Source organism: Vespula vulgaris, chromosome 3 (genome assembly GCF_905475345.1).
Source record: "Vespula vulgaris chromosome 3, iyVesVulg1.1, whole genome shotgun sequence".
Taxonomy (NCBI): domain Eukaryota; kingdom Metazoa; phylum Arthropoda; class Insecta; order Hymenoptera; family Vespidae; genus Vespula; species Vespula vulgaris.
Genome location: NC_066588.1, coordinates 10676473 through 10704254, shown reverse-complemented (window position 1 = coordinate 10704254; position 27782 = coordinate 10676473). Strand labels below are relative to the sequence as shown.

General features: G+C 29.5%; 1 protein-coding gene across 8 annotated transcripts in view; it reads right to left on the bottom strand.

Annotated features, from left to right (window-relative positions):
• Positions 1-27782, bottom strand: part of LOC127062196 (potassium voltage-gated channel subfamily KQT member 1) — a 60376-nt gene that overhangs the window by 28522 nt on the left and 4072 nt on the right. For all 8 annotated transcript variants that reach the window (XM_050989963.1, XM_050989962.1, XM_050989956.1 and 5 more), the window contains exons 3-7: positions 20563-21136; positions 5759-5849; positions 4330-4456; positions 2574-2749; positions 1235-1375 (exon numbers count right to left, since the gene is read on the bottom strand). In XM_050989963.1, coding sequence (XP_050845920.1) covers positions 1235-1375; positions 2574-2749; positions 4330-4456; positions 5759-5849; positions 20563-21136 — 1109 coding nt within the window. The remainder of the gene's footprint in view (positions 1-1234; positions 1376-2573; positions 2750-4329; positions 4457-5758; positions 5850-20562; positions 21137-27782) is intronic.

The following is a 27782-nucleotide window of genomic DNA, read 5'->3' as shown; positions in this document are numbered from 1 at the left end:
AGTAATAGTAAGATAGTGATAGTCTCCTAGTAATATTTAAATAAAAATATTTCTTACATTATATAATTTTCTGATATATATGAGTTAATACTATTTTTTAATAAAAAATATTCAATATCTCCGAAGAGCATAATCTTGTCTTAAAGACTTTTAAAAAAAAAGAACAGAGCCATTTAAATGTTCCTATTTAAATGTTCTATCCTGTATATTTTATTTATACGAAGTATAAATTATATTGAAATAATTCTAATATAAAGTGATAATTAATTTTGTTTTGATAAAATGAAACGAAGGCTCAACGAAGTATAAATATAAAATTTGCGTGACTTCAAACTTATACGATAGTATAAAAGAGTTAATATGATTTAAATCGAATATCGTTACCATCGTTATCATCATCATCATCATCATCATCATTTTCATCATTATTATTACTATTACTATTATTATTATTATACTTTGTATTATTTTTTTACATTATTCAATTATTTGCAAATAATCGATTACAAACATTACATCATTGCAATTTGTTTCAATTTTGAAAGTCAACCGGGTGAGGATTAATTGGTACGCAATATGTATTCGACGCAAGTCCGAGCATTATATGGTAACTTTCAAGCACGATATAAAGGGATTTGGTTTGTTTCGTTCTAATGCATGATGACGTGACCACGAACAGAGACGCGAAAATGGAACTTTCTCTCCTTTAACATTCACGCGAAAATGCAACATCGATCGTCTCTACATGCTCGCGCAGCCAATTCGAAATTTGAAATACGATTAAAAAGAATAATTAGAGAAATAAAATTTATTGTTGAAGACAGAATTTTTTTCTTATTCCTTTTCCCTCTTCCCTATTTATATATCGCATATTTTATTTTATATTTTGTTTGTATTTTATTATTTTTAATATGATATGTTTCTCTGTTTTACTATAGTTAATAATATGTATATAAAGATTATTATTAAATAAAGTACAAATCAAACGTATTTGCTTTCAAATCTCAACGTTTGTTTAAATTCTTTTTTTTCCCGTATTTTCTTTTTTTTTTTAATTATTTTTAATACGATAACCTTTTATTTTATTGTTATTATATCTAAATGAATATGAAACTTGTTTTTTGATAAAAAACAAGCCGAGTGCATGTTTTAATCTAAAATTTGTTGAAATTTTTTTATTTATCGTTATTATTGTTGTTCTAATTATTATTTTATTTATATTTTAAATACATACCACACCCCACCAAAGCGCATCGGCGTAGCTAGAAAAGTCTGTCTTTCCATCGGGCCCGACAGCATCTTTTTCGGCAAGGTACACGAAGTAACTGCTGAAAATAAGACCTAGGAACCCGATGTATAGCGTCGTGATCAGCTCCTGTAAAAGAAAGAGGAATGAAAAATAAAAGAAAAAGAGAGGAATAAAAAGATAATAGAAATTCGAGAGAAAATCGAATCGTTCTTTTCGTCGATAAGACGGCGTTTGGAGTAATAAGAAGGATAGAAATAGGAAAGAAAATCATTAAAATGCACGGAACGATTTATCTTCCTGCCGTTTTCTACCGAATCACAACGACGTCTCGTGTTTGTTCGCGCGATAGAAATAAATTAAGTCGAGGTTCCGCTTTTCCTTATCTCATTACACTTTCTTGCCGGGAGCAATTGCGACGGACAGGATAATTTATACGTGAGGTATCTTTTCTTTGTATATGCACCAGAAAACATGTTCGAAAATGTTACGGTCAAACTCAATATACCATAGTAAAGATCGAAACGAACGAAAACATTTTAATCAACTTATTCGCCTCTTTTTTGTTCTCTTTTAATCAAGTCAATTAATTTCATTTCTTTAATAAACAATTTTGTTTTGCTTTTATTTTTTCCCTTTTGTTTTTTTTTTAGTCAATATCTTGCAACGAATAATGTTAAGAATTAATCGTTATATCAAGAATAGTGTGGTTACATAATTAAATTTGTGTGGTTACACAATTAAAACGTACCGATATATTAATATTTCATGTAGTTTAACCCTTTCATTACCACGAGTTTGATCGTCTGATCGCTCTCGCAGAATCGGTTACCATGTCACAAGATTATAGATCATAATTTAATTCTCCCGGCGATCATGGACCGTCCCCTTATAATTCAATCGATATTTACTTTTTTCATTCAATAATTAATTCCTCCATTAATCTTTCTTCATTGATTTTTGTGATGAGTGACTTTAATCGGTCGTGATACGTGAAAACGATTTCTTGGCCAGCGGCTTTAGTTGGCCGTAGTACGTAAAAAAGATTTCGTGGCGAGCGACGTTAGTCAGTCGTGATATGCGAGGAAGATTTCGTGGTGAGCGACTTTAGTCGGCTGCAGTATGTGAGAAAGATTTCGTGACGAGTGACTATAGTCGCTCGTGGTAGTAAAAAAGTTAATGGACAACATAAAGTAAGCGTAACAAATTCGAATTAAATTTCGAATTGAAAACGATTATGACAAACGACTATTATATTTCTGCATCCTTTGGTTCGTTTCCTTTTTTTTTTATTACCTTTTTCAATATCCATTTGGCTTTTACTCACTTGGCGATGAATAAAGACGACTGATCCGAGAAGTCGCCATGTTCCACCTTGACGATCGACATGGAGCATCCGCAGTATTTGCAAAAATCTTATCCCCCTTATGGCGGAAGTGGCGAAAACCTGGCCGTTGCTGCCCACCGAAAGAACCACCATAGATGCCACCACAACGATTAAATCTGCGGAATTAAAGACAAAAAGAAGAATTAATACAAAGAACCATTCTTAAAATTGTTAAGAAGAAGAAGAAAAAAAAGAAAGAGAAAAAGAAGACGTACAATATTCAATCATAATATTATTTTCCATTAGATACCATTGTAAATTACCGTATTGCCATTAGAGGAATACGAAATTCGGTCAAATTTTCTTTATAACCGTCGCTTTAATAATTTCGAACGAGTAATCTCTCGGAGCAATCGTAATAACTGGTTTCATTTTGATCTCAAAAGAGAGTAAAACAGAAAGACCAAGAGGAATGCATGCAAATGGAATTGATTAGTTTCCAAGATATTTCGAGTTAATTAATCAAAATCGTTGTATTATCGATCAATACGCACGTGTACATAGAAGCAAGCACACAGTATATCCAATTAATATTCCACCCTGATTATTAATAGCCGTTTAACAAGCGAGAAGCATTCATTTTCCTCTTGAATCTCGAGGTTGTTTCGTTGTGTTCAATGTACGTCATTGCTCTCTCTCTCTCTCTTTCTCCCTGATATTTCCACCCCCTCTCCTTCCCCCATCCATCTATTTCTCCCAGTCAATCCCGTATGCGAAACAGTCAGAATATTTATTTTATCATCGACACAATTTTTTTCCATGAATCGATTCGAAAAATGAATTGTTGATCGTTTTAAAGAGCTTAAGGCAAAAAAAAAAAGAAAAAAGATAATTCGAAATCCAATGAAAAACAAAATTTAAGTAAAATTACGTTCGGTTATGAGCTCATTTTAATCTCTTGGAGCCGATCTCTTTTTCTCTAAATGTTAATCAGACTCGTGTTAAGCAAATTAAGCTGCTTCCTTTTGTAATTTTAACAAAAGAAAAAAAAAAGAACAATAATGCATGTAACGTGTATGATTAGAGAAACCTTGCGGGCATCATTCCGCGGTAGATAACATAGATAATTATCTCTTTGGCATTAACGTTGACCCGGCCACCTAATCGTTTTCCCTAATCTCAACGGTAATGAAAGAGATAGATAGATAGATAGATAGATAGATAGATAGATAGATAGATAGATAGATAGATAGATAGATGGATAGATGGATAGATGGATAGATAGATAGATAGATAGATAGATAGATAGATAGATAGAGAGAGAGAGAGAGAGAGAGAGAGAGGGAGAGAGAGAGAGATACTATTTCGTGGATCCTTGCTCCAAATTGATTTTCGACGTTCCGAGAGTCGAACTCCTATATTTCTCTGAATGGAGATCTCATTATGTCGAACTTACTTATGTACGACAGGGAACATATCAGATTAGTTGAATGCTATGCTAACGACTCGATTCGAACGACAATGCGCAATGCGACGATGCTTGCCTCGAGAGAGAGAGAGAGAGAGAGAGAGAGAGAAAGAGATAGATAGAGAGAGAGGGAGAAGTAGTGGGAGAGGGAGAGGGAGAGGGAGAGGGAGAGGGAGAGGGGGAGAAAGAGAGAGAGAGAGAGAGAGAGAGAGGGAGAGAGAGTTGAATGTAAGTGAGACAGACAGAATATAGAAACCGACAGAGGATTCATCTACATTTAGTACTCACCTATGATACAAATCGGTTTTCGTATGAATCGTAACCGCCCGCAGCATCCCATGTATTTTGATCTGCAACCCGCACTCCAAAGACGGACCAAGTATTCCACACCAAAGAACACCACCAAACATATTTCCTGACAAGGAAATAATTAATAATACTCGGTATATTAAATCTAAGTCATCTCATAATAATCTAACGTTAAGATTAAATCTAACGAAAGATTTTTGACGCCAAATGAGATGGAAATTTTTAGTAAAGGATGATTTATTTTCTTTCTTTTGTGTTTCTTTTTCTTTTTCCATATAAATAAATTTAAAAGATTCTATTTTTTTTTTATGGAAATTATATTCGTGATTAAATATTAATAAGAAGTATAGAAATTTATTATGAATCCTTTTTCATTTACACAACGAAGAGAATTAGTTGGTAGATTTAATTCTAAATAAAAAAAAACAACGAATGTACATTAAAATTTTCATCTATTAAGATTATAAATAAATCTTGTTATGCTCTATATCGAAGAATAATAAATCATTGCACAGAAGTATTATGAAAAGTAATAAATAAATATTAACAAAGAGATAATAATTAACTTGAAATGTAATTATTTACAAAATAATCATAGTCTGAAAATATTTAAAGAAATTATGTATATAGGATATTTATGGAATTCAAATTTATAAAATATACGATTAATTATATATGAAGTATATTTAATTATTTCATTGAGAATCTTATAATTTGTAATGAATTATTCTAAATAAAATTACGCGAAATAATGAATACGCATGAAATTGATCTGCTGAATTTAAATATACATATACATACATACATACACACATACACACAGATCAGATAATTTTTATTATCACAAAACTATAGCACATTTTTATTCTCTTCTAAATTTATTAAAAGCACTGACTAACGACAGATTGAAAATATAACATTAAAAAAGAAAAAGTTCACTATGCTTTTTATTTATTATATTCTCATACCCTTTTCTTCTTTCATTAATACCTTTAATTATTTATATAACATTTTCATTATTTAATATCATACAAAGTGATTATCGTCTAGTGTGACAGTTTGCAAAATTGAAAAGAATCCGTTTTAAATAACGCTCTCGTCCATTAGCCAGTCATTAAATTCAAATATGGGACACGGCATATAAAATAAGAAAGATCCATCGAGGAAATTCCTCTTTTAAATATTGCAATTCAATTACGACGGATTGATATTAAAGTAGACGAGCCTTGACCGGTTTCTTTTGAAAATAAAGAAGAAAAAAAAAAGAAAAAGAAAAGAAAAAGAAAAGAAAAAGTATACGAACTTATGGATAATAATTAGCTGGATAAAGTGATAATATACTCGAAGTTTCTTTTTATTTTAAAATGATAATATACTCGAGGACTAATTATTACATTTATTCACTTACCATCCAAAACAGAGTTTCGTTCGCAAAGTTACTGTATTGATCTATCGTTGACAATACGCTAAATATGAGGCACACCAATACCACCATGAACCTGAAACAAAATCGTTGTTTTTGATTTTATTTTATATTATTTTTTTTTATTTTTTTTAATTTTTTATTCAACGCCTGATAGGTTTATATACCAATACTTTCTGGATAAAATAATTTTTATACCAGTTTATTCGAGCGTATTTTTATTCCCCACGAAAATATCATGTAATTTAACCAATGAAAATCGATAAATATTTTTCAAAAAAGATACGTGTATCATGATTTCCCCGATATAAATATCGCAAACTGTAATCCTAATTAGAGAAAAATATTTTTGCTGTGGTAAAGAAGAAAATATATGTGTGTATGTATAAGTAGGTACTTTATGGTTTTCTATTAAAACCGTAAATCGACGTAAAGTTGAAATTTATTCGCTGTTATAAATAAACGTTTAATTCTTAATTATCATCAGATTGAATAAATTCACTCTTTAAAGGGAGATATACAAATAACAAATCAATTGCAAAGAATACAATTAACGCTAATATTGTATAATGGATAATACATGTTCAAGCGCGTAGATAAAACGAGGACGTGAGAATAGTACATAGGTATTCACAAATACAGACACGTCATAGAGAACATAGATGGATAGATAATCGTAAGAATTTATCGTTAACGACTTTCTTTGTCCCGATCTGTACCATTCAACGATAACATACTTCCTATCATTTCAACGGTTAAATAATAAATCCTATTTTGTAACCGTATCGAAGCAGTTAGGGAAAGTGTATTTCAAATACATACATACATATCCACATATATGCATGGATACATAGTATATAGTCGCAATTTGCATATATCCAATTTGTATAATTGAACGTTCCATGGTAGGTTGCGCATGTGATGTGTTTAAATGTCCGACTATATCTAATGCGACAATGTTCATTCAGCGAATAATATGCAAAAGAATAATAATAATCAACTATATTATATCATTCGTGTCTTTACTATCGAAGGACATATGGTAAATAAAGACGTTATTAAGTGGAAATGACTCTGTAACGATTTGGAATAATCGAAATTATTATCATTTTTTTTTCTTTCGTATCAATGTTTCAAATCTCAATAATATATTTATTTAAGTCAACAATTTTTGTTTGTTAATTAATAATATGTATTTTGTAAAATAAATGATCATATATATATGTATATATTGTAATCAGTATAAATAATTAAATATCAATCATTTATATTACGTATTGATATTTTATTATAAATATTGATTATTTACTTAAAATACTGATCAAATGTTAAAAAATATTGATCGAATAAAAACCAGCCTTAAATCATTACATGGAAATTCGAACTAATAATATAGTTGTATTAATCATCATGGAAGTGGGCGATCGTTGTCATGTTACTTTTAAGCTTTAACCGCATTTTTTCCGATATTGCATTACTTTAATCTGAACGCACGTATATCTCGATGAATTTTTATCCGTTTGACTTGAAATACTTTTTTTTACAGGATTTTATAATACGAAATTATATTCATTTGTACATGGAATTTTTTCGATGGAAAAAAAAGGAAAATAAAATAAAGGAATTAATTTTTAGAGAAGGATTAAAAAGATATACCATTTCCCATTATAATTCTTTATAATTTTTTTCTTCGAAATTGCGTCAATTTGTAAAATAGAAACAAGGAAAAAGAAAAAAGTTTCCAACAAATCTCAACTTGCAAAATAATGCTACATTGATATAATTTAAAATACCATAGGAACGTTTTATTCAACAAATCAAAGTTGATTACCCAAATTATAAAGTGCACTGTAGTTTACAAAACTAATATTTTATTACGATATATATATATATATATATATATATATATATATATATACATTGCATAAAAATTTATACAGAAAAAAATAACTTTTTATTGATCATGTTACAACAATAATTTACCTCTTTGATACAAATTTTAATACACACACACACAACACACAAACATAAAGAAAAAAACAAGTAATTACAAACGATTATCCAATAAATAGGAAAAATATATGATAGAATACAGAGTGCTCTAATTAATTCTAAAAAAAAGATTACATAAGTGCATTCTTAAAAATTCTTTTTTAACTTCTTCAAAAATAATCGTTGTAGAATTGTATAATATTTCTTCTAGTTTGACATAATTTTTAACTTTTTTACGAAATTACCTATATATATATGTATCTACGAACACTTTGTAACTAAGTATTTATATACATACACGAGTTTCAAAGAGCCATTAGCCGGGGTAGAAGGAAGAAAAGAAAAAAAGAAAAAAAAAGCCGTTGCTCGTATTTATCGATTCCTTTTCCCTAGTATCGTAGAACATAACGTTTGTATTTTAGCTGGTAGTATGCTTACTCTACTACTGGCAAACATAACATCGTATTCACAACTACGCATATTGTCTATTGATCAAGGTTACGAACGTCCGCTATGCATAGCGTATAAAAATATCCTTTGAAACTTGCTACAGAGAGGGAGAGAGAAAGAGAGAGAACAGAGAAAAAGAGAGAGAAAGAGAAAGAGAGACAAAAAAGAGGGTTAAGGGGAGAACGAGAGAGAGAGAGAGAGAGAGAGAGAGAGAGAGAGAGAAGAGAGAGAGAAACAGAGAGAGAGAGAAAAGTTCAACACAATGCGTTCCTCCATTCATACTTATGCGAATATATAGATATACTTACATATTTTGCTATACACAGCATGGCTACGTCAACGATAAAGATCGTGTTTTAATGCCGCAAGCGGAAAGTTTACTTTTGGAAAGGGCACAGCTAGCAGATGACGGTGCATATAAGTACAATGTTATTTTCACGCTAAAGAGAAACTGTCAAACAAGGACGAAGTGTGACGAGGAAGGATAACAATAACTTTGCAAATAAAACGAAGACCGAGCTGTAAACATTAATGCGATCTTATCGATCGTAATAAAAAGTTTAATCCGATTAATCTTCGGATAAATTTTCAATCGATTTGATAACAATCGTCCCATATATTTTGAATCGTTCTTGATATTTTATATATACATCTCTCTCTCTCTCTCTCTCTCTCTCTCTCTCTCTCTCTCTCTCTCTCTCTGTGTGAAATAATTTTGATAATTTTTATAGCATTTAAAAATCTTTTAAATGTATTTTTTGTAAACTAAACATTTTTTAATTAAAGTTTAATTAAAACATTAAAAATTATAGATTAATCTATAATGCGTCGCGTATTAAATCGAAATTAGAACGATGTTCGTGTTAATTAATATAAAATCATTTTGTTTATTCATAATATTAATTTAATTTCTCACTTTGTACTGTGCGGGAAACATGTAAATGGCTATTAATGAATGTTAAAATGAAAAGTAATAAAAAAATAATAATAATAAAATTTATTTTTCATTATCTTTCATTAAATGAAGGCCGATACAAAGCAATTGTCAGAATAATTAATTGTTAAATAAGGCATTCAATGATAACGAAAATACTTATTCAAAATAATTCATAATTTACATTATGTGAGATGTGAAATAAAATGATTATAATGATTAAATCCATACGATGGAAAGTAGGTAAAATTAATCATCCGACGTTAATCTGATGACCTACGAACAAACACGATCGACTAACTAATCAACAACTTCATAAAATACAAAGTACATCAAATTAATGATGTTGGTGATGTCGGTACTGACCAATGAAGTAAAATGATTATTCTAATCAACTTCATAATGTATCTACAAATAGTAAAAAAGTAATAATTTTCAACGCTGAACATACAGTTTTCTGTTAAATTCTAGAAAGAAATTTACGAAAAATAAAACCATTCGATATACGAAAACTATTTGAAAAGTTTGCGGTTTTTCTTTTTTTCTTTATTTTTTACTTTAAGGTCCGTTTAACTTTAACAATGAAATTTATATATTACAGAAAAAGAAAAATGCTTTTTTTAAACATGCTAAATTTTGAAACGAACCTAATAACTTTTAAGATATTCACAATTATAAATCATTATTAGTAAGATTAAGAAAAAAAATAATATTCTTAATTTTCTATAAAAATGTTATAAATATACATATGTATATACATTAGATCTATCGAAAAGTTCTGTTTGATTAATTATTTTTTTATTCAAAAATTAATTGAAAAAATCGAGTTTTACATGAAAACAATTAACCAAAAAAAAGTTATTTAAAAATAATTGAAGACGATAGAAAAAAATGAATTTTCATTTGCAAATAATTGAAAGAGATTGAAAAAACAGTTAATTTTTATTTGCAAATAATTGAAAATAATTCGAAAAAATAGTTGTATTTAAAAATAATTCTCTACCGTGCCAACGAAACTTTTCGATAGATCTAATAATATATCTCAAGTGAAATTTCGAACTTGGTGAATAAAAAGAGAAAAGAAAGAAAAAAAGAAAAGAAAAACACTTCCTCATATACGGAGAGAGAAGAGTACGTTAATTGCTGTCGTAGATTTATACAATGATTCTAGTCACTCGTACGAGTAATTTATTATCGAGCGTTAGCTCGTTAAGTATCGCTACAGCTCGGGCGTTAACGAAGGTGGTTACCGTGAAATACACTTTAAGATGGCGTGCCAGAGGCCTATAATTCCGATGTACAATCTCCGGTCTACCATAGAACACACTCGGGTCACCTTCATCGACCTACTATGATAATTGCCTACATCTCTTTTTTCAACATTTCCATCGGTAATACCAGTGAGAATGGGAGAATGATCGGTGTGGGCACCCCTCGTGAGAAACAAGCAAAAGAGAGACAAGCATCGATGACGCTTCCGTTCAAGGACAATTTCATGAAAATGACATATAATGTGGCCTTTTTTCTTTTTCAAATTATTACCTTCTATTCTTCACTCCGGTTTCCTTTTTTCTTTTTTTCTTTTTTTATTATTTACTTATTTATTATTCATATTTTTATTATTTTATAGTTAATATATCTATATAACAAATCCTCTATTACGTATATATAATTATGTATATGAAATCATCTCTCTCTTTTTCTCTCTCTCTCTCTCTTCTCCCTGCCTCCCTGCCGCTGTTTCTATTTCTATCTATGTCTCTCTTATATATATATTTTTTTTCTTTTTAAAGTACATTGTTTCGTAAGAAAATTAATTATTTGTCCGTATTTGAACGTTTCACTAAGTATACATTATAAACAGTCTAGTATCTACAAGCAATATTACAAGCTTCTTTTAATATCATATAATTCTTTTTTTAAACCAAAAAAAAAAGTGAGTTTTAATTATTTATGTATCTTCAATATGTAATGAATTATGTCACATGTGCGTTATTAATGTAAAATATACAAAATTGATGTAGTATAATAAATGGTAATTATTTTAAGAGTACTTACTGAACTTATAAAAAAAAGGAAAAAGATTAAACAGTGAAAAAAATTATGATAAATTGGTTAATAATTAAACTATCTCATTCTTTACTTTTAATATTCAAATTCAATTCACAATGACTAGATGAATTCGTTATATAATTTCTTTAAACAAATAACGAAAGCTTTCATTATCAATATGTTAAAATATTGTCTACGTCTCATTATTTACAAATTTACATTAATGTTTATTTTGAAATTATTTGAAATAAGTATCTTGTTAACCGTAGATGTTTACTCTGAAATGTTATTGTAAAATCGGAAATGTCATTAGATGTCCATTAATTTCACAAATAAAATATAACAAACTTTCAGGTAGTTAAAAGATAATCAACAGATTATCACTCTTATCTATGTAATAATCAACTTCTGGATTCGTTTAAGTTTTTAGAGATATTCTTCATTAAAAAAAAAAAAGTTAACGTATTATAAACATTAATTATCTTTCATTAAAATATTATATTTTATTTTACTATAATCGACATATTATTACAACAATAAGTAATAAGTTACTTAATATTAATTAATGATGTTAAATTTAACATCTATAACATAAGAATTCATTATTAAATATTATGAAAGAAATATTTTTTACCATATTTATAATTCTATACCAATTGTCAAAATACATTCCTGGCGTATTATAATTAAGGTGAAAGGTTAATTGAGCCATTTTGTTATTTTCATTTCATAATAATTAATTATATTGATATACAATATATATATAATTTTATTGATTATTATATATTTATATCCATACAATATATATATATATATATATATATATATATATATATATATTATATTATATATAATTTTTTTTATTTTCTGTTTATTTTCATTATATAGTAACTGTCAAAATGCAGAAGAATAATTAAATTTATTTTTCATTTAATAAACTTTTCATTGTTTACCTTTATAATTTTATGAAATTAAAAATTAATTTCTTTTTTAATCCATATTACGTTGTTAGATTCTTTTAATCTTCCTTGATAATATAATAGTTCCCTTAGGCAAAGTTAAAAAACGTCGAACATAGTCACATGACATTTTTCTTGAACTATGGTCTTAAGCGTTCAATAACTAGGTCGTTTACCCTATATAGAGGCAATTGAAAGAAAGGGAAAAAAGATAATTCATCAACACTCGTTCTTTTTTTTAACTATGTTATTTTTATACTTATATTTTTATATAGCTACTATTTATATATGAATATATATATATATATATATATATATATATATGCCTTTTTTTAATACACTACTTATATATACTTTTATTTATTTTATCTGCTTACTATTTCTTTCGTTTGCTTCTATTTTTATAATTTGTTCTATTTTTTTGAACACAACTTGTTTCAAATCCAAAAAAAAGTTATCCATTAAAAGCCTAGACAAAGTACGATGTTAAAAAATACATCGAAAAGAAAACTTGTTTAGTTGAGAGAAGAAGATTGACTCGTCGTGTACATGTACACACGCACACACACATACAAAGTATTTAATTCCTTCACCCACAAAAGTTTCCAGAACTGACCACAAAGCGACGACCTAGGAATGCGCAGAAAAAATACTACGTATCACGTGACCCATAGTAGAGGTAGATCAGTTTTCACACGTGACCCATTCACGTACTTTCTGCGTGTATACGAAAGTTTATTTTCTTTTTTATTTTTTTCAAGCGTATATCATTCAAACGAACGATTGTATCAATTTGAAAAGAACAACGTTTCGAAGCACGATATTATATTCTTTCTTTCTTTCTTCTCTTCTTTTTTCTTTTGGCCCTATCAACAATCACTTTGAAAATATATCGATATTGATCGTAATATTGGAAAATATATTGGTGTGTTCGCGTTATGGTTTATCTACGAAAGATAAAAATTTGTCGATTCGAAGACACGACAGTATACGATCGACGGTTTCAAAGTTAACGAGTAAAAGTTCCAATTATGAAGGCGGCCAATGGTTTAAATCTAAAAATAACAGGTGACACGCGACCGGTCTTGCATACATACATATATAGATCGGATCTAATAACAGTCTGCGCTCGAAAAAGTAGGGCAAAGCACACATTAGAATTGTTCTTATTAGTGGTGGCGTGTCTTTATTTTTTCTCTCTTTTTTCCTTTTTATTTTTTTTTTGCTTCTTTTGTTGTTTTTTTTTATTTACATGAAATTCGCATGCCGCACAACATGTTTTAAATATCAACACCATACAAATATATGAACACATATTCGCGTTTATCTTCAGTTGTTTACTACATATATATTTATGCACGTACATTCTTTTACATTCAATACCGAGTGGAATTATTTTTGGAAAACGTGAGAGATAACAAGAAACTGAAAAAAAATCGTGAAAAAGAGTTTACTTTTACAAAGTTTTCTGAAAAAACAAAAAAAAATATAATAAAGAAAAATGTGTACGCGTGCATGTTTGTATGTGAACTTATGTATGTTCGTGCGTGTGTGAGTTAAATACGTTATATCTCTGATATACGCTAATATCAAATATCAGGAACAAACTTAAATCCTTTTCATATAGTATCTGGAAATGGTAGAAATCCGAGCAACTAATACTATTAAGGGTAATTAATTCAAGGAGATCGAAGAGAGCAACGTGCTGAAGTAGCCACTCGAGCTCAATCGCTATTGCTATACTCTTCGGAGGATAGGAAGGGCTGGGAGTGAGGAGGTGATGGGTGATGGGTGTTGGGTGGCAATAGGCAGGAAGAGGAGAAGAGGGTGGCGATGTGAACTCACTTCGTACTACGCTAAATGCCAAGCAAATAATCAACTTCGCCAGACGAGATAAACCACCCGCGATATCCGAATGACAGTCGAATAGATCCCGAGCTACCGTTATTGATAGATCAATCTGAACGTGTACGTGTTTCCTGGTGTAACCTATTATATGTTTCCAACTATACGAAATGAGTCAAAGGGGAAATTTCTATCATCTGAAATATCTTTTAACGTTAATTATTGATATGAATAAAAGATTTTTGTTATTTTGAAAGGACGATATGATTACTTGTATGAATGAAATAGAATAAATTTCAAATCGATTGGACGATCGACCGATTGATAAAAAATATTGGAGATATTAATGTATCTGAGAATTTATTTTTTCATTAAACTTTTGTAGATAAAATCATGATGGATAAATTTTTCTTTTTCATTGCTTTGCATTATTATTTAAATTAATTAAACGGTATAATATTATTTCCTAAAATTAAAAAATAAAATCATATATTAGATTTAATTGATAACAATGAATTAAAAATATTTTAATAATTTATTGAATAGGATGAAATGAAGGATGAAAAAATAATTAAAAAAAAAAAAAAGAATAACGTTTCGTACGTGCTGCTACGTTCCTCGTATTCAATGAGAAAAGGAAAAAAAAAAGAAGAAGAATAAGGAGAAAAGGAAAAAAGAATCTACAAGCTAGAAACTAGTCTCGGTCCGAGGGAAAAATAGATACACGTTTCCGGAAATGAATGGCGCGTTCGCGATATGGCGACGGTAGGGCCGAGAGTAAAATGAAAGACACTTCCGTTGCAATTTCCTACCGTACCCTATACGTTTTGCTCCTCTGACGAAAATACGATATCGAACTTTATTATCGCTACCGATTTCGGCTCACGGTTATGCATATTATACTACAAAAATAAATGTAATTTAGTGGTAGGAGTGAGTGAATGCATATATCTATGAGTTTTTCGATTGCACGGTTGTATACTTTTTTACGACCCATGAAAAAAGTAAAAATGAAATGAAATTTTTCATCTTCTAAACGAGAGGAGAAGGAGTTGAAGAAGGAGGTGGAGGAAAGTATTTTAGGAACGATTTGCGATTTACGATGCGTCAGAGGCACATCGAAAAAGGAAAAAAAGACAAAATAAAGAAGAAATAAAAATATAAAAAAAAAGAAAAACAAGAAATGAACAGAAATAAAAAAGAAAAAATCTCGGTAACATTCGTATTTCGTTCGGCTCGATTAATGAACACACGCGTTATCTTTAACGTCGAAAGTTTGAGAAGAGAATTATTTCAAAATTCGTATCACTTGCTGAGAGAGAGAATGTATGGTTGAAGTAGAAAGAAGAAGAGGTGGAGACAAAACGAAGTACATCGTCTTGAATAATGCATGAAAGAAAATGTCCCATGGATGATACTACCTCACGAACCAATGGATGCGCATATCGTTTTAAGTTGTTTTCTCTTTTGGTTTATTTGATATTTGCAGTTACCACGATCGGTATTAATATCACTATCAAATAATATGAGCAATCGATTAAATTTAATCGTTTATTTCTCTCTCTCTCTCTCTCTCTCTCTCTCTCTCTCTCTCTTTCTCGCTCTTGCTCTCGCTCGATCAAAGATAAAAGATGTTTCTTTCAATGCTTTCTTTTATTTTTTTTTATTTCTTCTACTTTTATTTTTTTTTTTAACAATTTCTAACAGTTTCAATGAAAACCAAAGGATTAACAGGATCGTGTCAATCGACTTTACAATCTAAAAGTATTATCGATTTTGAGGGAAAAAAAGAAAAAAAAACAGAAAAGGAAAAAGAGAGAGAGATAAATAAATAAATAGAAAATACTCGTCGTTAACTGTAATCATTATTTTCCAACGATTTATGCTACCTGATAAAGTGATAACTCACGCGAGCCATCGTTAATTATGAAAGGAGATCGAAAATTCGAAATGATACGATCTCTTTCATCGAAATGTTTTTCTTTTCTTTCACGTTTTATACTCTTCGTCAAATCGATATCATCATACTATATAATCGAAAAATAAATTCAACTAATGATAGAATATGTGAGATCGTAAATGTTAAAAACTAATTGTTGACAATAACGCGAGTAATAAATTTCAATTATTTGTATTACAATATCTATTAATAATTTATTGTATGTTTTAATTAACGAATTGATTGTATAATTTAATTTTTCATTAATTTATTATATATGCGCCTCCTGTTTTTTGATGTATTTATTTATTTCAAATATTGCATATTTATATTTTAGAATGAGATTTTTCTTCAGATTTTATACACGAGTAATGACCAATTTAACGAATTGATCGAAAAGAAATAACGAAGGGCGAAGTTATTTTAAGATTTTTACGGCATGATATTAACCGACATCCGGCTTAACCGCATTTTGCGTTAAGTGTACTCGCGATCGTTGCATTCACGAAAACCACTTGTGATAGCAATGCGATTATGGTTATACCTATAATATCTGCAGAGATATTATACACACACACATACATGCATACATCATACATATATACATACATACATATATACATACACACACACATATATATATATATATGTAGATATTGTAAATGTATAGTAAGTATATCGAATATTCGCTACGATATTTCCTATACGATATTTTCAGTTTACATGAAAGGTTATATAAACGAGATCCGAGCTTTACCGTACCAGGTGAATGGAACTTTTTATAAGGTATCATGGAAAGCGTTAAAACGTTTTAAAAGCTTTCTTGAAACGACGTATTAGCACGCAAAAGTTTGCGTATAACGACACCAATTGTTCGTATGTCCTTTTTCAAAAAATCATTTTTCAGTTTAATTAATCCGATAATTGAACTCATAGATAATAATCATAAAAGAATTTAAAATTTGAATAAATATTGAAATCAAATTCTTATTTTATTTTTATATATAGAAATCTAATCGATTTGTATGAAAATATACTAAATAAGAAAAGAAATGTTTCATAAGAAACATCTTGAAAATTAAATAAGTTGTATCTGCTGTAGACAATGTTATATAAGTAAGTTTTTTTTTTTCAAATATTTTATTAGATAAAACTTATGAAAATGACAACAATATTATAATCAGGCAATCTGATACAATGATAAAACGTGTAGAACATTTATTTTCTATTTCTCACCGCTTCGAATTTTTTTAATTCGTAAAATTCTTCATATTTTTCTTTTCAATATTTTTTGAAACGAGCTATATAGCTAATTTTGGGGAAATAATTGTCTAGGAAAACTTTAAATGGAATATCCTGTACACAATGGTGTATAACTATTTTTTTTCGCATAACGATGCCACCATATTCATGTGAGTAAAAATAAAACAAAAGTAATAATAATAATAATGTCGTATGAACATAGATTCCAGCTTCGTTAAAAAGTTCTAACAATAACACGAAGTAACAAAGGGATTTATTTTCATTCGAAATATTATAAGAATAGATTGACGACATTTACCTATGTCAGTTCCATTTCAAAATGGATGATCCTTTTGTTTGTCGTTTAGATGATCGTACTCACAAATTCTTCGGAACAATTCAATTCACGAATCAAATTTTTGTCTATCATGTATATCTTTTTTCGAAGCCTTCCATTAACCGAATACCCTTTAACATCCGAACATTCTATTATCCAAAAGTTTTATTATTTGAACAACCGTTTCATAGCAATATTTACACACAATATTATATATACTTTCCTGTATTCAACCGAAACGAATTCTGTATCATAACTACAATCTTTTGTTAGTTAGTTTTTATTATGATTTCCAACCGCCAATAACAATTAAATCAAAACCAGTTCCAACTATTGAAATCAAATATAAAATAATTAAAGTGCTCGAAAATGATGAAAGTTTAATAAAATTAAGGAGAATATATGATATCAGCAGGTTTTCAATTATAGACATTAAAAGACAAAAATATGATATTGAAAATCATATGCAACATGTAGATTTCGCAGATTATTAGTTACAGTAGGAAAAGCTTAACAAATCCAAAAAAAAATAAAAGCGTAGACGATCGAAAGATAACTTCGATGGTTTGAGAAAAGGAATATAAAGTCTGATATAAAAAGTTATTTATGTTAAAAAAAACTTATGTGATTTCGTAACCAAAAAAAGATATGAGATCCTTGAATATCGGAACGAAATGTCAACTATGTTGATTTCTATTTGAATAAATACAAATTTGTCTCCTATTAGCCAAAGATTCTCTTATCCGGCCATTTCTGTTTTCTTAGTAATACAGATACAGATAGGTTCTCTTATATTTTCTCTAAGATTATTATCAAAGAATCTTAAATCTTACGTTATGAGATTTTTATTAAAGAACGTGTACGTATTACTAACGTACTCTTAAATTGTGAAATATGTCGATTTCGCACGTACAACTGTGTACAAATTCGTACGCAAACACAGACGCGATGAAGAACTATCATGCGAGGAAATCTTTCTTGATATTCCAATACAGCAGCTGGAAGATTTAACCGTTATTAAAATCGTGAAGTGAAATGAAATGAAATGAAATGAAATGAAATGAAATGAAATGATACGATATGATTTGATATGATATGATATATGATATTCACATGCGACATACTCACGATCTGAGAATATTCGCGACATATCGACATGAGATCGTACGACTTATTAATTATTGATGTTAATACGAAACATTTTACTCTTTGGAACGATCTTAAATAATAAACAAAGCTCGTATACATTAAACAAATACAGACAATCTCTTCTTATATGTACTATATCCAACGAAAATCAATCGATTGTTATTTCATATATTTGTTATGAATTTCTTAACGAGCATTTTATCTGCCTCTATATCTTTACACGATATTTTTCCTATATTTTTACTCGTAGGATATATCGAAATCGTTATGCAGAAAAAAAATTACATTCTGTACGTATATATCTTATATTATGATTTACTAGAATGATACCTAATAATTTATAATAAAGTATCTAGAATATTTATTTCGTTATACTCGTAAAAAAATACAATAAGATAAATACACAACTGGTTGACTTAATGAAAACTATTATTCAGTTCGAAAATATTATATATTCGAATATGTTCATAAGTGTATGTTCATAACTGTACGTTATTACGTACGAATGAATTTCGTTGAATTTTCAAAAGTCACACTTGGCTTCTCTGTTTCGGATTCACGAGGACGGATTACGTGCTTGGTCGATTCCGAAGAGTCAGCCGAGCGTTCAACAGTAAACGACGGAACGTATGTATGTAGATATGTATTCCCGTTTGATTCAAAGCTTTCGAAGCTTACTCACCGTAAGCTAATTCTGATCCGACATATATAACGAAAGAAAAAATAAAAAGGATATACGAACAAGAAAGAAAGTGAGAGTACGCCTTTAAAAGCGACCATTTTTTTCACAAGTAAAACGTTTAAAAAAAAAAAAGAAAAAAGAAAAAAAGAAAGAAAGAAGCAAAAGAGATAAGAAAAAACAAACGGTTTTTCTTTCTCGTCACCGTCGTCGGCGCCATCGTCGTCGTCGTATCGATTTCGCAAAGCTCAATTGAAGATTTTCTATCCTTTACCAAAATCCCGAAGGATATTCCAGAAGATCTCGGCGCGAAGCTTTTACCTTATCGTACCTTATCGAAATGGACAGGAAATCGCGAGTAATAAAATTCCGAATACGATAGACAACACAACCATTTATTTCCGATCCAATTTTCCGAGTGAAATGTCGCCGATATCTAGAAAATAGTTTTTACTTTTTTTAAGGGTATGCATGATACGTAGGTATATACATAAAGAAAGAAGAAAAAAAAAAAGAGGTTTACTCCGATGCTCGAAAAACATAAGGCATAATCGATCAAATATCAAACGACCAATTTTCCTTCGTCTGAATTTTCACCAAGTTTTTTCTCCTCTCAAATTTATTATGTAGAGGGTAGGTCATAAATAATACTTTATGATCACTTGTACTTTGAAAGCGGGCAATCCTTTTTCGTTAACGTCTAAAGTGTCTTGAAATAATGAATGGATCGAAAATTAATCCGTTACATTGTAAATGTGTCAAAAATTTGTTTAAAGAACTTCCATATAAACAATGTAGTACACTCTTTCGGGCTAAGTTTTCTGCGTCAAATCATATTATAATAATTCATATCATTTATTTTATATATGTCTCTTGTACATACAGATCGACGATATCTACAAGATTTTCATTATTAATTTTTTCTAAAAAGTATATCTACTTATCGCACATCTTTTCTACGATCGATAGCCAATTCTTGAAGAAATTCTTTACGAACGATTTGTACGGTACATTAATTTCTTTTTATTTATTTATTTTTTTAATCATTTCGAAAATTTAATCAACTTCATAAAGGACACGTTCGCTTTTTATGCGGTTAACGTTGTAACGCGATCGGTTTAAAATATTTGGGGATAAAAATGGAAAGAGAAGAAAAAAAGAAAAAAAGGAAGTATATCTCCTGAATGACAAGAATCGTTTTCTGTACTTACACAGTGAAATGATAGACGAAGCAGAGCCACCCACCGGGATGTTCAAGAAAAACATAAAGTCTCTCTTGAAAAGTCTTCCCCTTCTTATGATGGAACACGTATTTTGCTTTGAAGGCCTGATCGATAGGTAAATAAATGGGATAGTAAGGATCAGGTACACCAGTTTGATCAGGGCTAGGTGGTTCTTCCTCGGCACCGTTCACCTCGTTTTCGATTATGTCGTCTTTGCTTTTCTTTCTTCTGTGTTTCCTCTTCATAGGCGTGGGCACTCGTTTGTGATGCGCCTCGCCAAAACGTGGAGAACGGAAACGACGTAAAAATGTAAATCTTCGTGTAGGCGAGGGGGGTGGCTCTTCCATCGGTGCACCGTTGTCCTCGGTGTCCTCTGTCTCGCTTCCTGCCGTTTTCAAGGCCGCGTCTTCCGACTCAAGACAATGTTCGATCTCAGCAAGCTCATCCTCGCTACCTTGAAGGGCAGCATAAACCGCTGAACTGCTACTACTGCATCTCTTATCCGCAAGCCTAGAGCATTGGTCCTTGCTTCGTGGAAGACTCTCGTTGTTGTACGTGTCACCTGGATAATTCCAGGACATTGCCAAGCTTTTGTGCACGTTATACGCGCTATCGTATACCGACCGTCCCACTGATCGTTCGATCATTCGATCGATCGATTAAATATCCTAATTCTGTATCGTTTTTCTCTCAAATATCTTACAGATTTCATTTATCTATCTATATGGCGGATAACCAACGTAAAAACCTAACCATATCGTGTCTCTTTTTACATCAAATTTCAAACCAATTTTATTTTTAATCAGATTTTTAGAAAAAAAAACATTCAAATATTTTTCTTTTCTCTTTTTTTCCTTTTTTTCTATCAATTATATCTTTTATCTACCTCTTTTTTGTTTTTAACTAATCCAATCGATCTACTTGATAAGTTTTTTTTTATTGGCTTTTAGGAATAATATTCAAATATTTTCCTTCTATTAATTGCGCCTTTTATCTGTCCCTTTTCTAGTTTAATTAATTCAAACAATCTATTTTACTTAATTCGCTAATATGTAAAAAGAAAAAAAAAAGCAAAAACTATTGACATTGACAAAAAAGTTTCATTATACGAGAAACAAATTCATAAAATTTTGTATGAAAAGTCACACTATATACGTGTTCAAAAATTTCTTTATAGAATACACGTCGATACATACATATATACATACATACACATACATACACATAGATACAACATACATACAACATACATACATACACATACATACAATATACATACACATACATGCAACATACATACATACATGCATACATACATACAACATACATACAACATACATACAACATACATACATACATGCATACATACAACATACATACAACATACATACAACATACATACATCCATACATATATACAACATACATACATACGTACACACACACACACACATACATACGTACGTACATACACACATGACATATATACATAAAACTCATATCGTATAGACGCTCACTTTTCTAACTTTCTCCTTTTAAGCTCCTAACATTCTGGTTTTTCTGAGTCTACTACTCTGGTAAGCCTGGTCATCTGTTGGTCTCGACTACTTGGAACACGTTCTTTCTCTTTATTTACGCTTTCATTTCTCTTGAAACACTACCTATCATTTTCTCCTAAGTAACTACATCCTCCATACTTACCTTTTCGTCTTTCTATACGTATATATCCCTGTATGTGTATATCCCTTTTTCTCTTCCTCTCTCTTTCTCTCTTTGTCTGTCTTTTTCGTTCTTGTATATCACCTATTGTACATTGTACGAACAAGTAATCGTATCGTTGTACAAAACGATCGAAGGAAACCCGTCGTTTTGTGGTAGGTATCCGATATTAACGAACGATCTTTCTCTTTCTCTCTCTATCATTTCGAATGACAAATGCAACAAATAATCCAACAAAGATTCCTACCGGAGAGATTCCTTCTTCGAGATAGTGGCTTTAACGTGTAGGAGATAATTGAAGCGAACCAGCTTCAATCGAAGACCTCATCGTAATGGACTTCCGTCCCAGGCCCATAGAAAATCGATCGTGGTAGTTGCTCGTATAACAAGAAATGAGATCGATGTATGCATGTATGCATGTATGTATGTGTGTGTGTGTGTGTGTATGGATTTATGTATGTATATATGTCGTTTGTACATACGTATATAGATATAAGCGAAAGTAAATCGATTCTATGCGTAAGTATCGTTGCAGCTTGAATCGAGTATGACACTCGTAAAAAGTAGCTCTTTCGCATTCTATCACGTCCTCAAAATATCGTCAATAGGTAAAAATAAGCTTTTGAAATGTTATTGTACTTTGTGATATAGTTTAACATGATTAAATAATACAAATTAATAAACAATATAAATTAATATGCACTATTATTTCATCTTTTCTTTTTTATCTAAAAAATACAAAAATACATAAAATAAATTACATCACATCAAACTCATAATATAACTTATATATTATAGTCTGAAAAATTTGTACTTAAGAAAACCTTTTGATAGAAAAGAACAATTAATTTTATTAGTAAAAGCGTGACATTAGAATTATAAAATTACATGATTATATATATATATATATATATATATATATATATGAACGTGTTATTTCAAAGTTACATATAGCGTTATAGAGAGTTAAGAACATTATTATTACTTGTTTCTTCTAATTCCTAATAATAGCTCTTTTCTAATTTTCCATAGAAGTATTAATTTTTTTCTATTTTTTTTTTTTAATTGAAATAAAAGATAAAATACAATAAAGAGAGAAAGAGAAAAAGGAAATGGAAGATCTTCGTCCCTAAACTGCATCGGATAAATTGCTATCGATCTCGTTAGAATCAAAGACTCGATAACGATATAGCGTTAATTTCTTGTCTACCACTTCGACGGCATGAACGACATTTTCTTTCATAGGTACTACGGCATGTGGTTTAATTGAAAAACTCGTCGAAAGTATCTCGTTTTTCTTTGTGTACTTTTCTACTATTCTATTCAACAGTAAATAGATAAATCATTCATCGGGTTGAGATTATTCAAATATTTGACGAAGGCCTAGATGTCATTTGCAAAATTCTAATATCGAGATAGAGAAGGATGAGAAAGAGAGAGAAAGAGAGAGAGAGAGAGAGAGAGAGAGAGAGAGAGAGAGAGAAATATAGCGATACGCTACTAACCGCATAGTAAACGCATATTCTTCATCATAATTTCATCTTCATCATAATTTTATTAAAAATTACTCGTCAATTTTATCCTAGTATTATCAAAAAAGAAAAAAAAGGAAAAAAAACTAAAAAAAAGCAAATTAATGTACATTATTCTTTTTTCGTAATGTCAAACAACTGAATATGTATATAAAAGTAAACGCAATTATCGGATAAACGATTATACGTTTTACCTTTATCTATGTAACGTCTATACTCACACACACACACACACAGAGACATTCATGTATATCTGTATGTATGTACATATATTTATACACGACCGAACGAATATAATCTAATCGAGAGTAATTTTCCCCTAGGCCGATTAATTTTTCACGCTGATCCATCACTTCGATATATCCTACGAGAATATGGGAGTAAGAAAAAAAAAGATGAGAGCCAGTGAAAGATTGGGACAAAAAAACATGAAAGATAATGAATGAATAAATGAATGAATAAATAAATATATAATTCAATTGGGATGTTATTTTTTTTCTTTTCATTGATAAATGACACGAAATTATACGTGAAGTCACGTATCTTTTCTTAATAAATCTCAACGACTACACGCACATATCTTTTTTTTCGTTCCTATTATAGATATAAAGAAAAATAAAGAAAGAAAGAAGAAAGGAAGGAAATAGTAAATAAGTAGGAAAAGAACGTAGGCTGATCGAAAGAAGAAAGTCAGTTCAACGGATGTTTCTCGAAAGTACCTCGAAGATGTACGAATCTTTTCCAAGAAATGTAAAAAAGAAAAAGAATGAAAAAGAGAAAAGAAAGAGAGAGAGGGAGAAAGAGTAAGAGAAAAAGTCATGAAGAAAAGAAAAGGAAAGAAAGAAAAAGAGACGAACAAAGAATGAGACGATGTCGATGCTTTCAACGTTTTTCCTTTAATCGGAATTTCCAACTGACGAAACGAGCGAAGAAAAAGAAAACCGGAAACGGAAACGGAGCGAAGGAAGAAGGAAATAGTGATATTTAGTCGGCTCCTTTCAAAGAAAACTTTAACGCGTTCGTTCCATGGATGATGAGCTTAGGCATTAAACGGAACATGAAACTTCATTCCATCTGACGAGAATTCAATAATTTCGTAAACGTTTCTTCCGAATAAAAAAAAAAAAGAAAAAAAATTAAAAAGAAAAGGTCCTGCAATAAAATTCGTAAAAATAAAAATTTTTTGAGCTCGATCAAATCGATTAGAGATTGGAGTGACAATTGTTTAATTATTTGAGATATATTTATTTGAAAGAAAATTATTTGAAATAAATTTATTTTAAATAAAATTATTTGAAAATATTATTTATTTAAAAATTTTTGTTCTCCTAAACTCTCCGTGATGAATCAATTTGTTCACGATACAATATTTGACGGAAAGTCGAAAAGAAAATTTTTCGACAATATCAACGGAACTAAAAGAAAGTCTTAAAATTCGCTATATAATGAAGATACATATTTACAGAAAAAAATGAATAAATTAATATTCTATATTAATAAAAATATATTGTAATACAATTTCGAAAACAGTATCTTTTCTCTGTTTTTTCATTTCCTTTATTTCAATTTCTAATCCAAATCTGACGAAATCAAGAAAAAAATTGACTACAATTATTTTCGTCTATTCAATTCGAACATTTATAGTTTTACCCAAATTTTAGCCACGTATCCATCAATTATTTTTACAAGTTATATCCACATATGGAAATACATAACTTATTCTTCATAAAAAACAATATAGAAAGCGTTAAAAATGTTTAATCATGTGTTCTTTTTCTTTTCATTACTTCTATCAAATCTGGTAGACTTATTTTTAAGTTTCCCACCTGTCTACGTTCCCATGTCACCGAGCTAATCGTAATACTCGCGTTACGTATTATGAAGTATCGCATAGAACTATGGAAGGAACTATGGAAGGTCAATGACGTACATATCTTGATTAATTATTTAATATCAATTGTACGATTGCTATCGATGCTATTTGATGAACAACTCTTACGTAGCAAGTGCAGATGCTTTGAAAACAGTTGTTTTTAATTTCGATTTCATCTGCTGCTTATTAAAATTTTATGTGTATATATATATATATATATATATATATATATATATATATATATATACATACATATATACAATTTATATATTTTATATATGTATATATATAGTTATGTATATGTATGCGATATATCAATCGTCGAAGAAAAATTTATATAAGAAATAAAACGTACGCAAAAAAATCAACAAAAGTTATTATTAACGTCAATAATTTCAATAAGTAACTCGACGAAACCGATTCAATGTTCAAACCACCATCGATAACACCGATTGATATTTAATTAATTTCCTATTATCTCATAGTGGTAGCAAATCCGTTCGATATTGCTCGATCTCAATAAATTAACGAATAGTATTAATTGACAAAGATTTATCCAATTGTACTCATTAGTACGTTCGTTTTCAATGAAAGGCTTTTATTTTCTAATCAAATAATAAACTCAAATCCATGATTTTAAATTATATCGTCCAATAGATGTATCTTTTTGTCGTTGAAACAATTCGTTGTTTATTCATTTGGTAGTTTTAATATCACAGAAGATAAAAGAAAGAGAGAAAGAAAAAGGGAGAGAAACAAAAAAGAGAGAGAGAGAGAGAGAGAATTTAACGCGAACGATCAGTGGGAATACGACGGTTGTTGCATCGTTTCGGCGGTATTCGATTTTATCAAGTGCGCAATTTTTCTTTCACGAGCGTTAATTTCAATCTCCCATGTCAATTTTTCAAACGTAACTGGTCTAGTTACTGCATTTTTCACTATACGGATTCGCAAAGCGAACTATCAAAAATAATATCTAAGTATATATATAGGTATATATATATATATATATATATATATATATATATACTGACAATAATTAACGAACACTCACGATGGTTGCCCGTTAATTTTCGATCGGAATCGTTAAAATATATAAATTCTATTTGCATGGAAATGAGACACGGTCATCGATTTTAATGAATATCGATGACAAACGAATGCAACGTGCACAATTAATCGAAGAACAAGAAGAAACAGAAAAAAAAGAAAAAGATAAAAAACGATGTTGTATTTATAAAGAATTATGAAAACAAAGGATAAGAAAGAAATCACTTGGAACTTTCAATATCTTTCGTTTATCCTTAATATTGTTGAAATAATTATATGCATATTTGTTTACTTTAACGACAAGCGCTCTCATCACACGTAATATAATCCTTAACATTCTTGAACGAGTTCAAAAGTTTTCCGTGTATATCTATACGGTAGAACACGAACGTATCTGGTATCATCTGAAAGCGATCTGAACTTTCGCGGGAGATTTTCTATTAACGCTCGTATCTAGCCAATCGAGTGTGATGCGCTCTTGATTGACACGTTGACTGCCGTGGCAAATATCATTAACAAATTCGATATTTCAAATTTCATTAAAAATTATCGTATAGAACGAAATGCAAAAAACAAAAATTAATATAACACACTATTTTTAAATTTCATATTTCAAATTGTGACTTCATTATCACAATAAATTTAAATAAAATTTCATTGAAAATGATCATATAAATCGAAAACCAAAGAAAAAAGATAACACATACCCATCTTAAAATGACATTTTTCAAATTGTCATTCTATTACCACGATAAATTATAAAACAATATTTTTCTATCAGTATATCAGCGATGTGTAAATAAATGTGAGCAAGAAATATATTTCTTACAAACCATGCCGATAAAGTAAATAAAAATAATTATTTTAAAATATTTTCGATGAAATTTCTTTTAATTTTTTTAATTTTAATTTTTAATAATCCTTTTTATTTTAATTTTTAAAGAAAGGCAGAATTTTTAATCTCAACAATATTTTAGTAATAATTCTTTAAAAAAAAGAAGAATGAAGAAAAAAGTAGAAAAGAAGTAAGTCGTT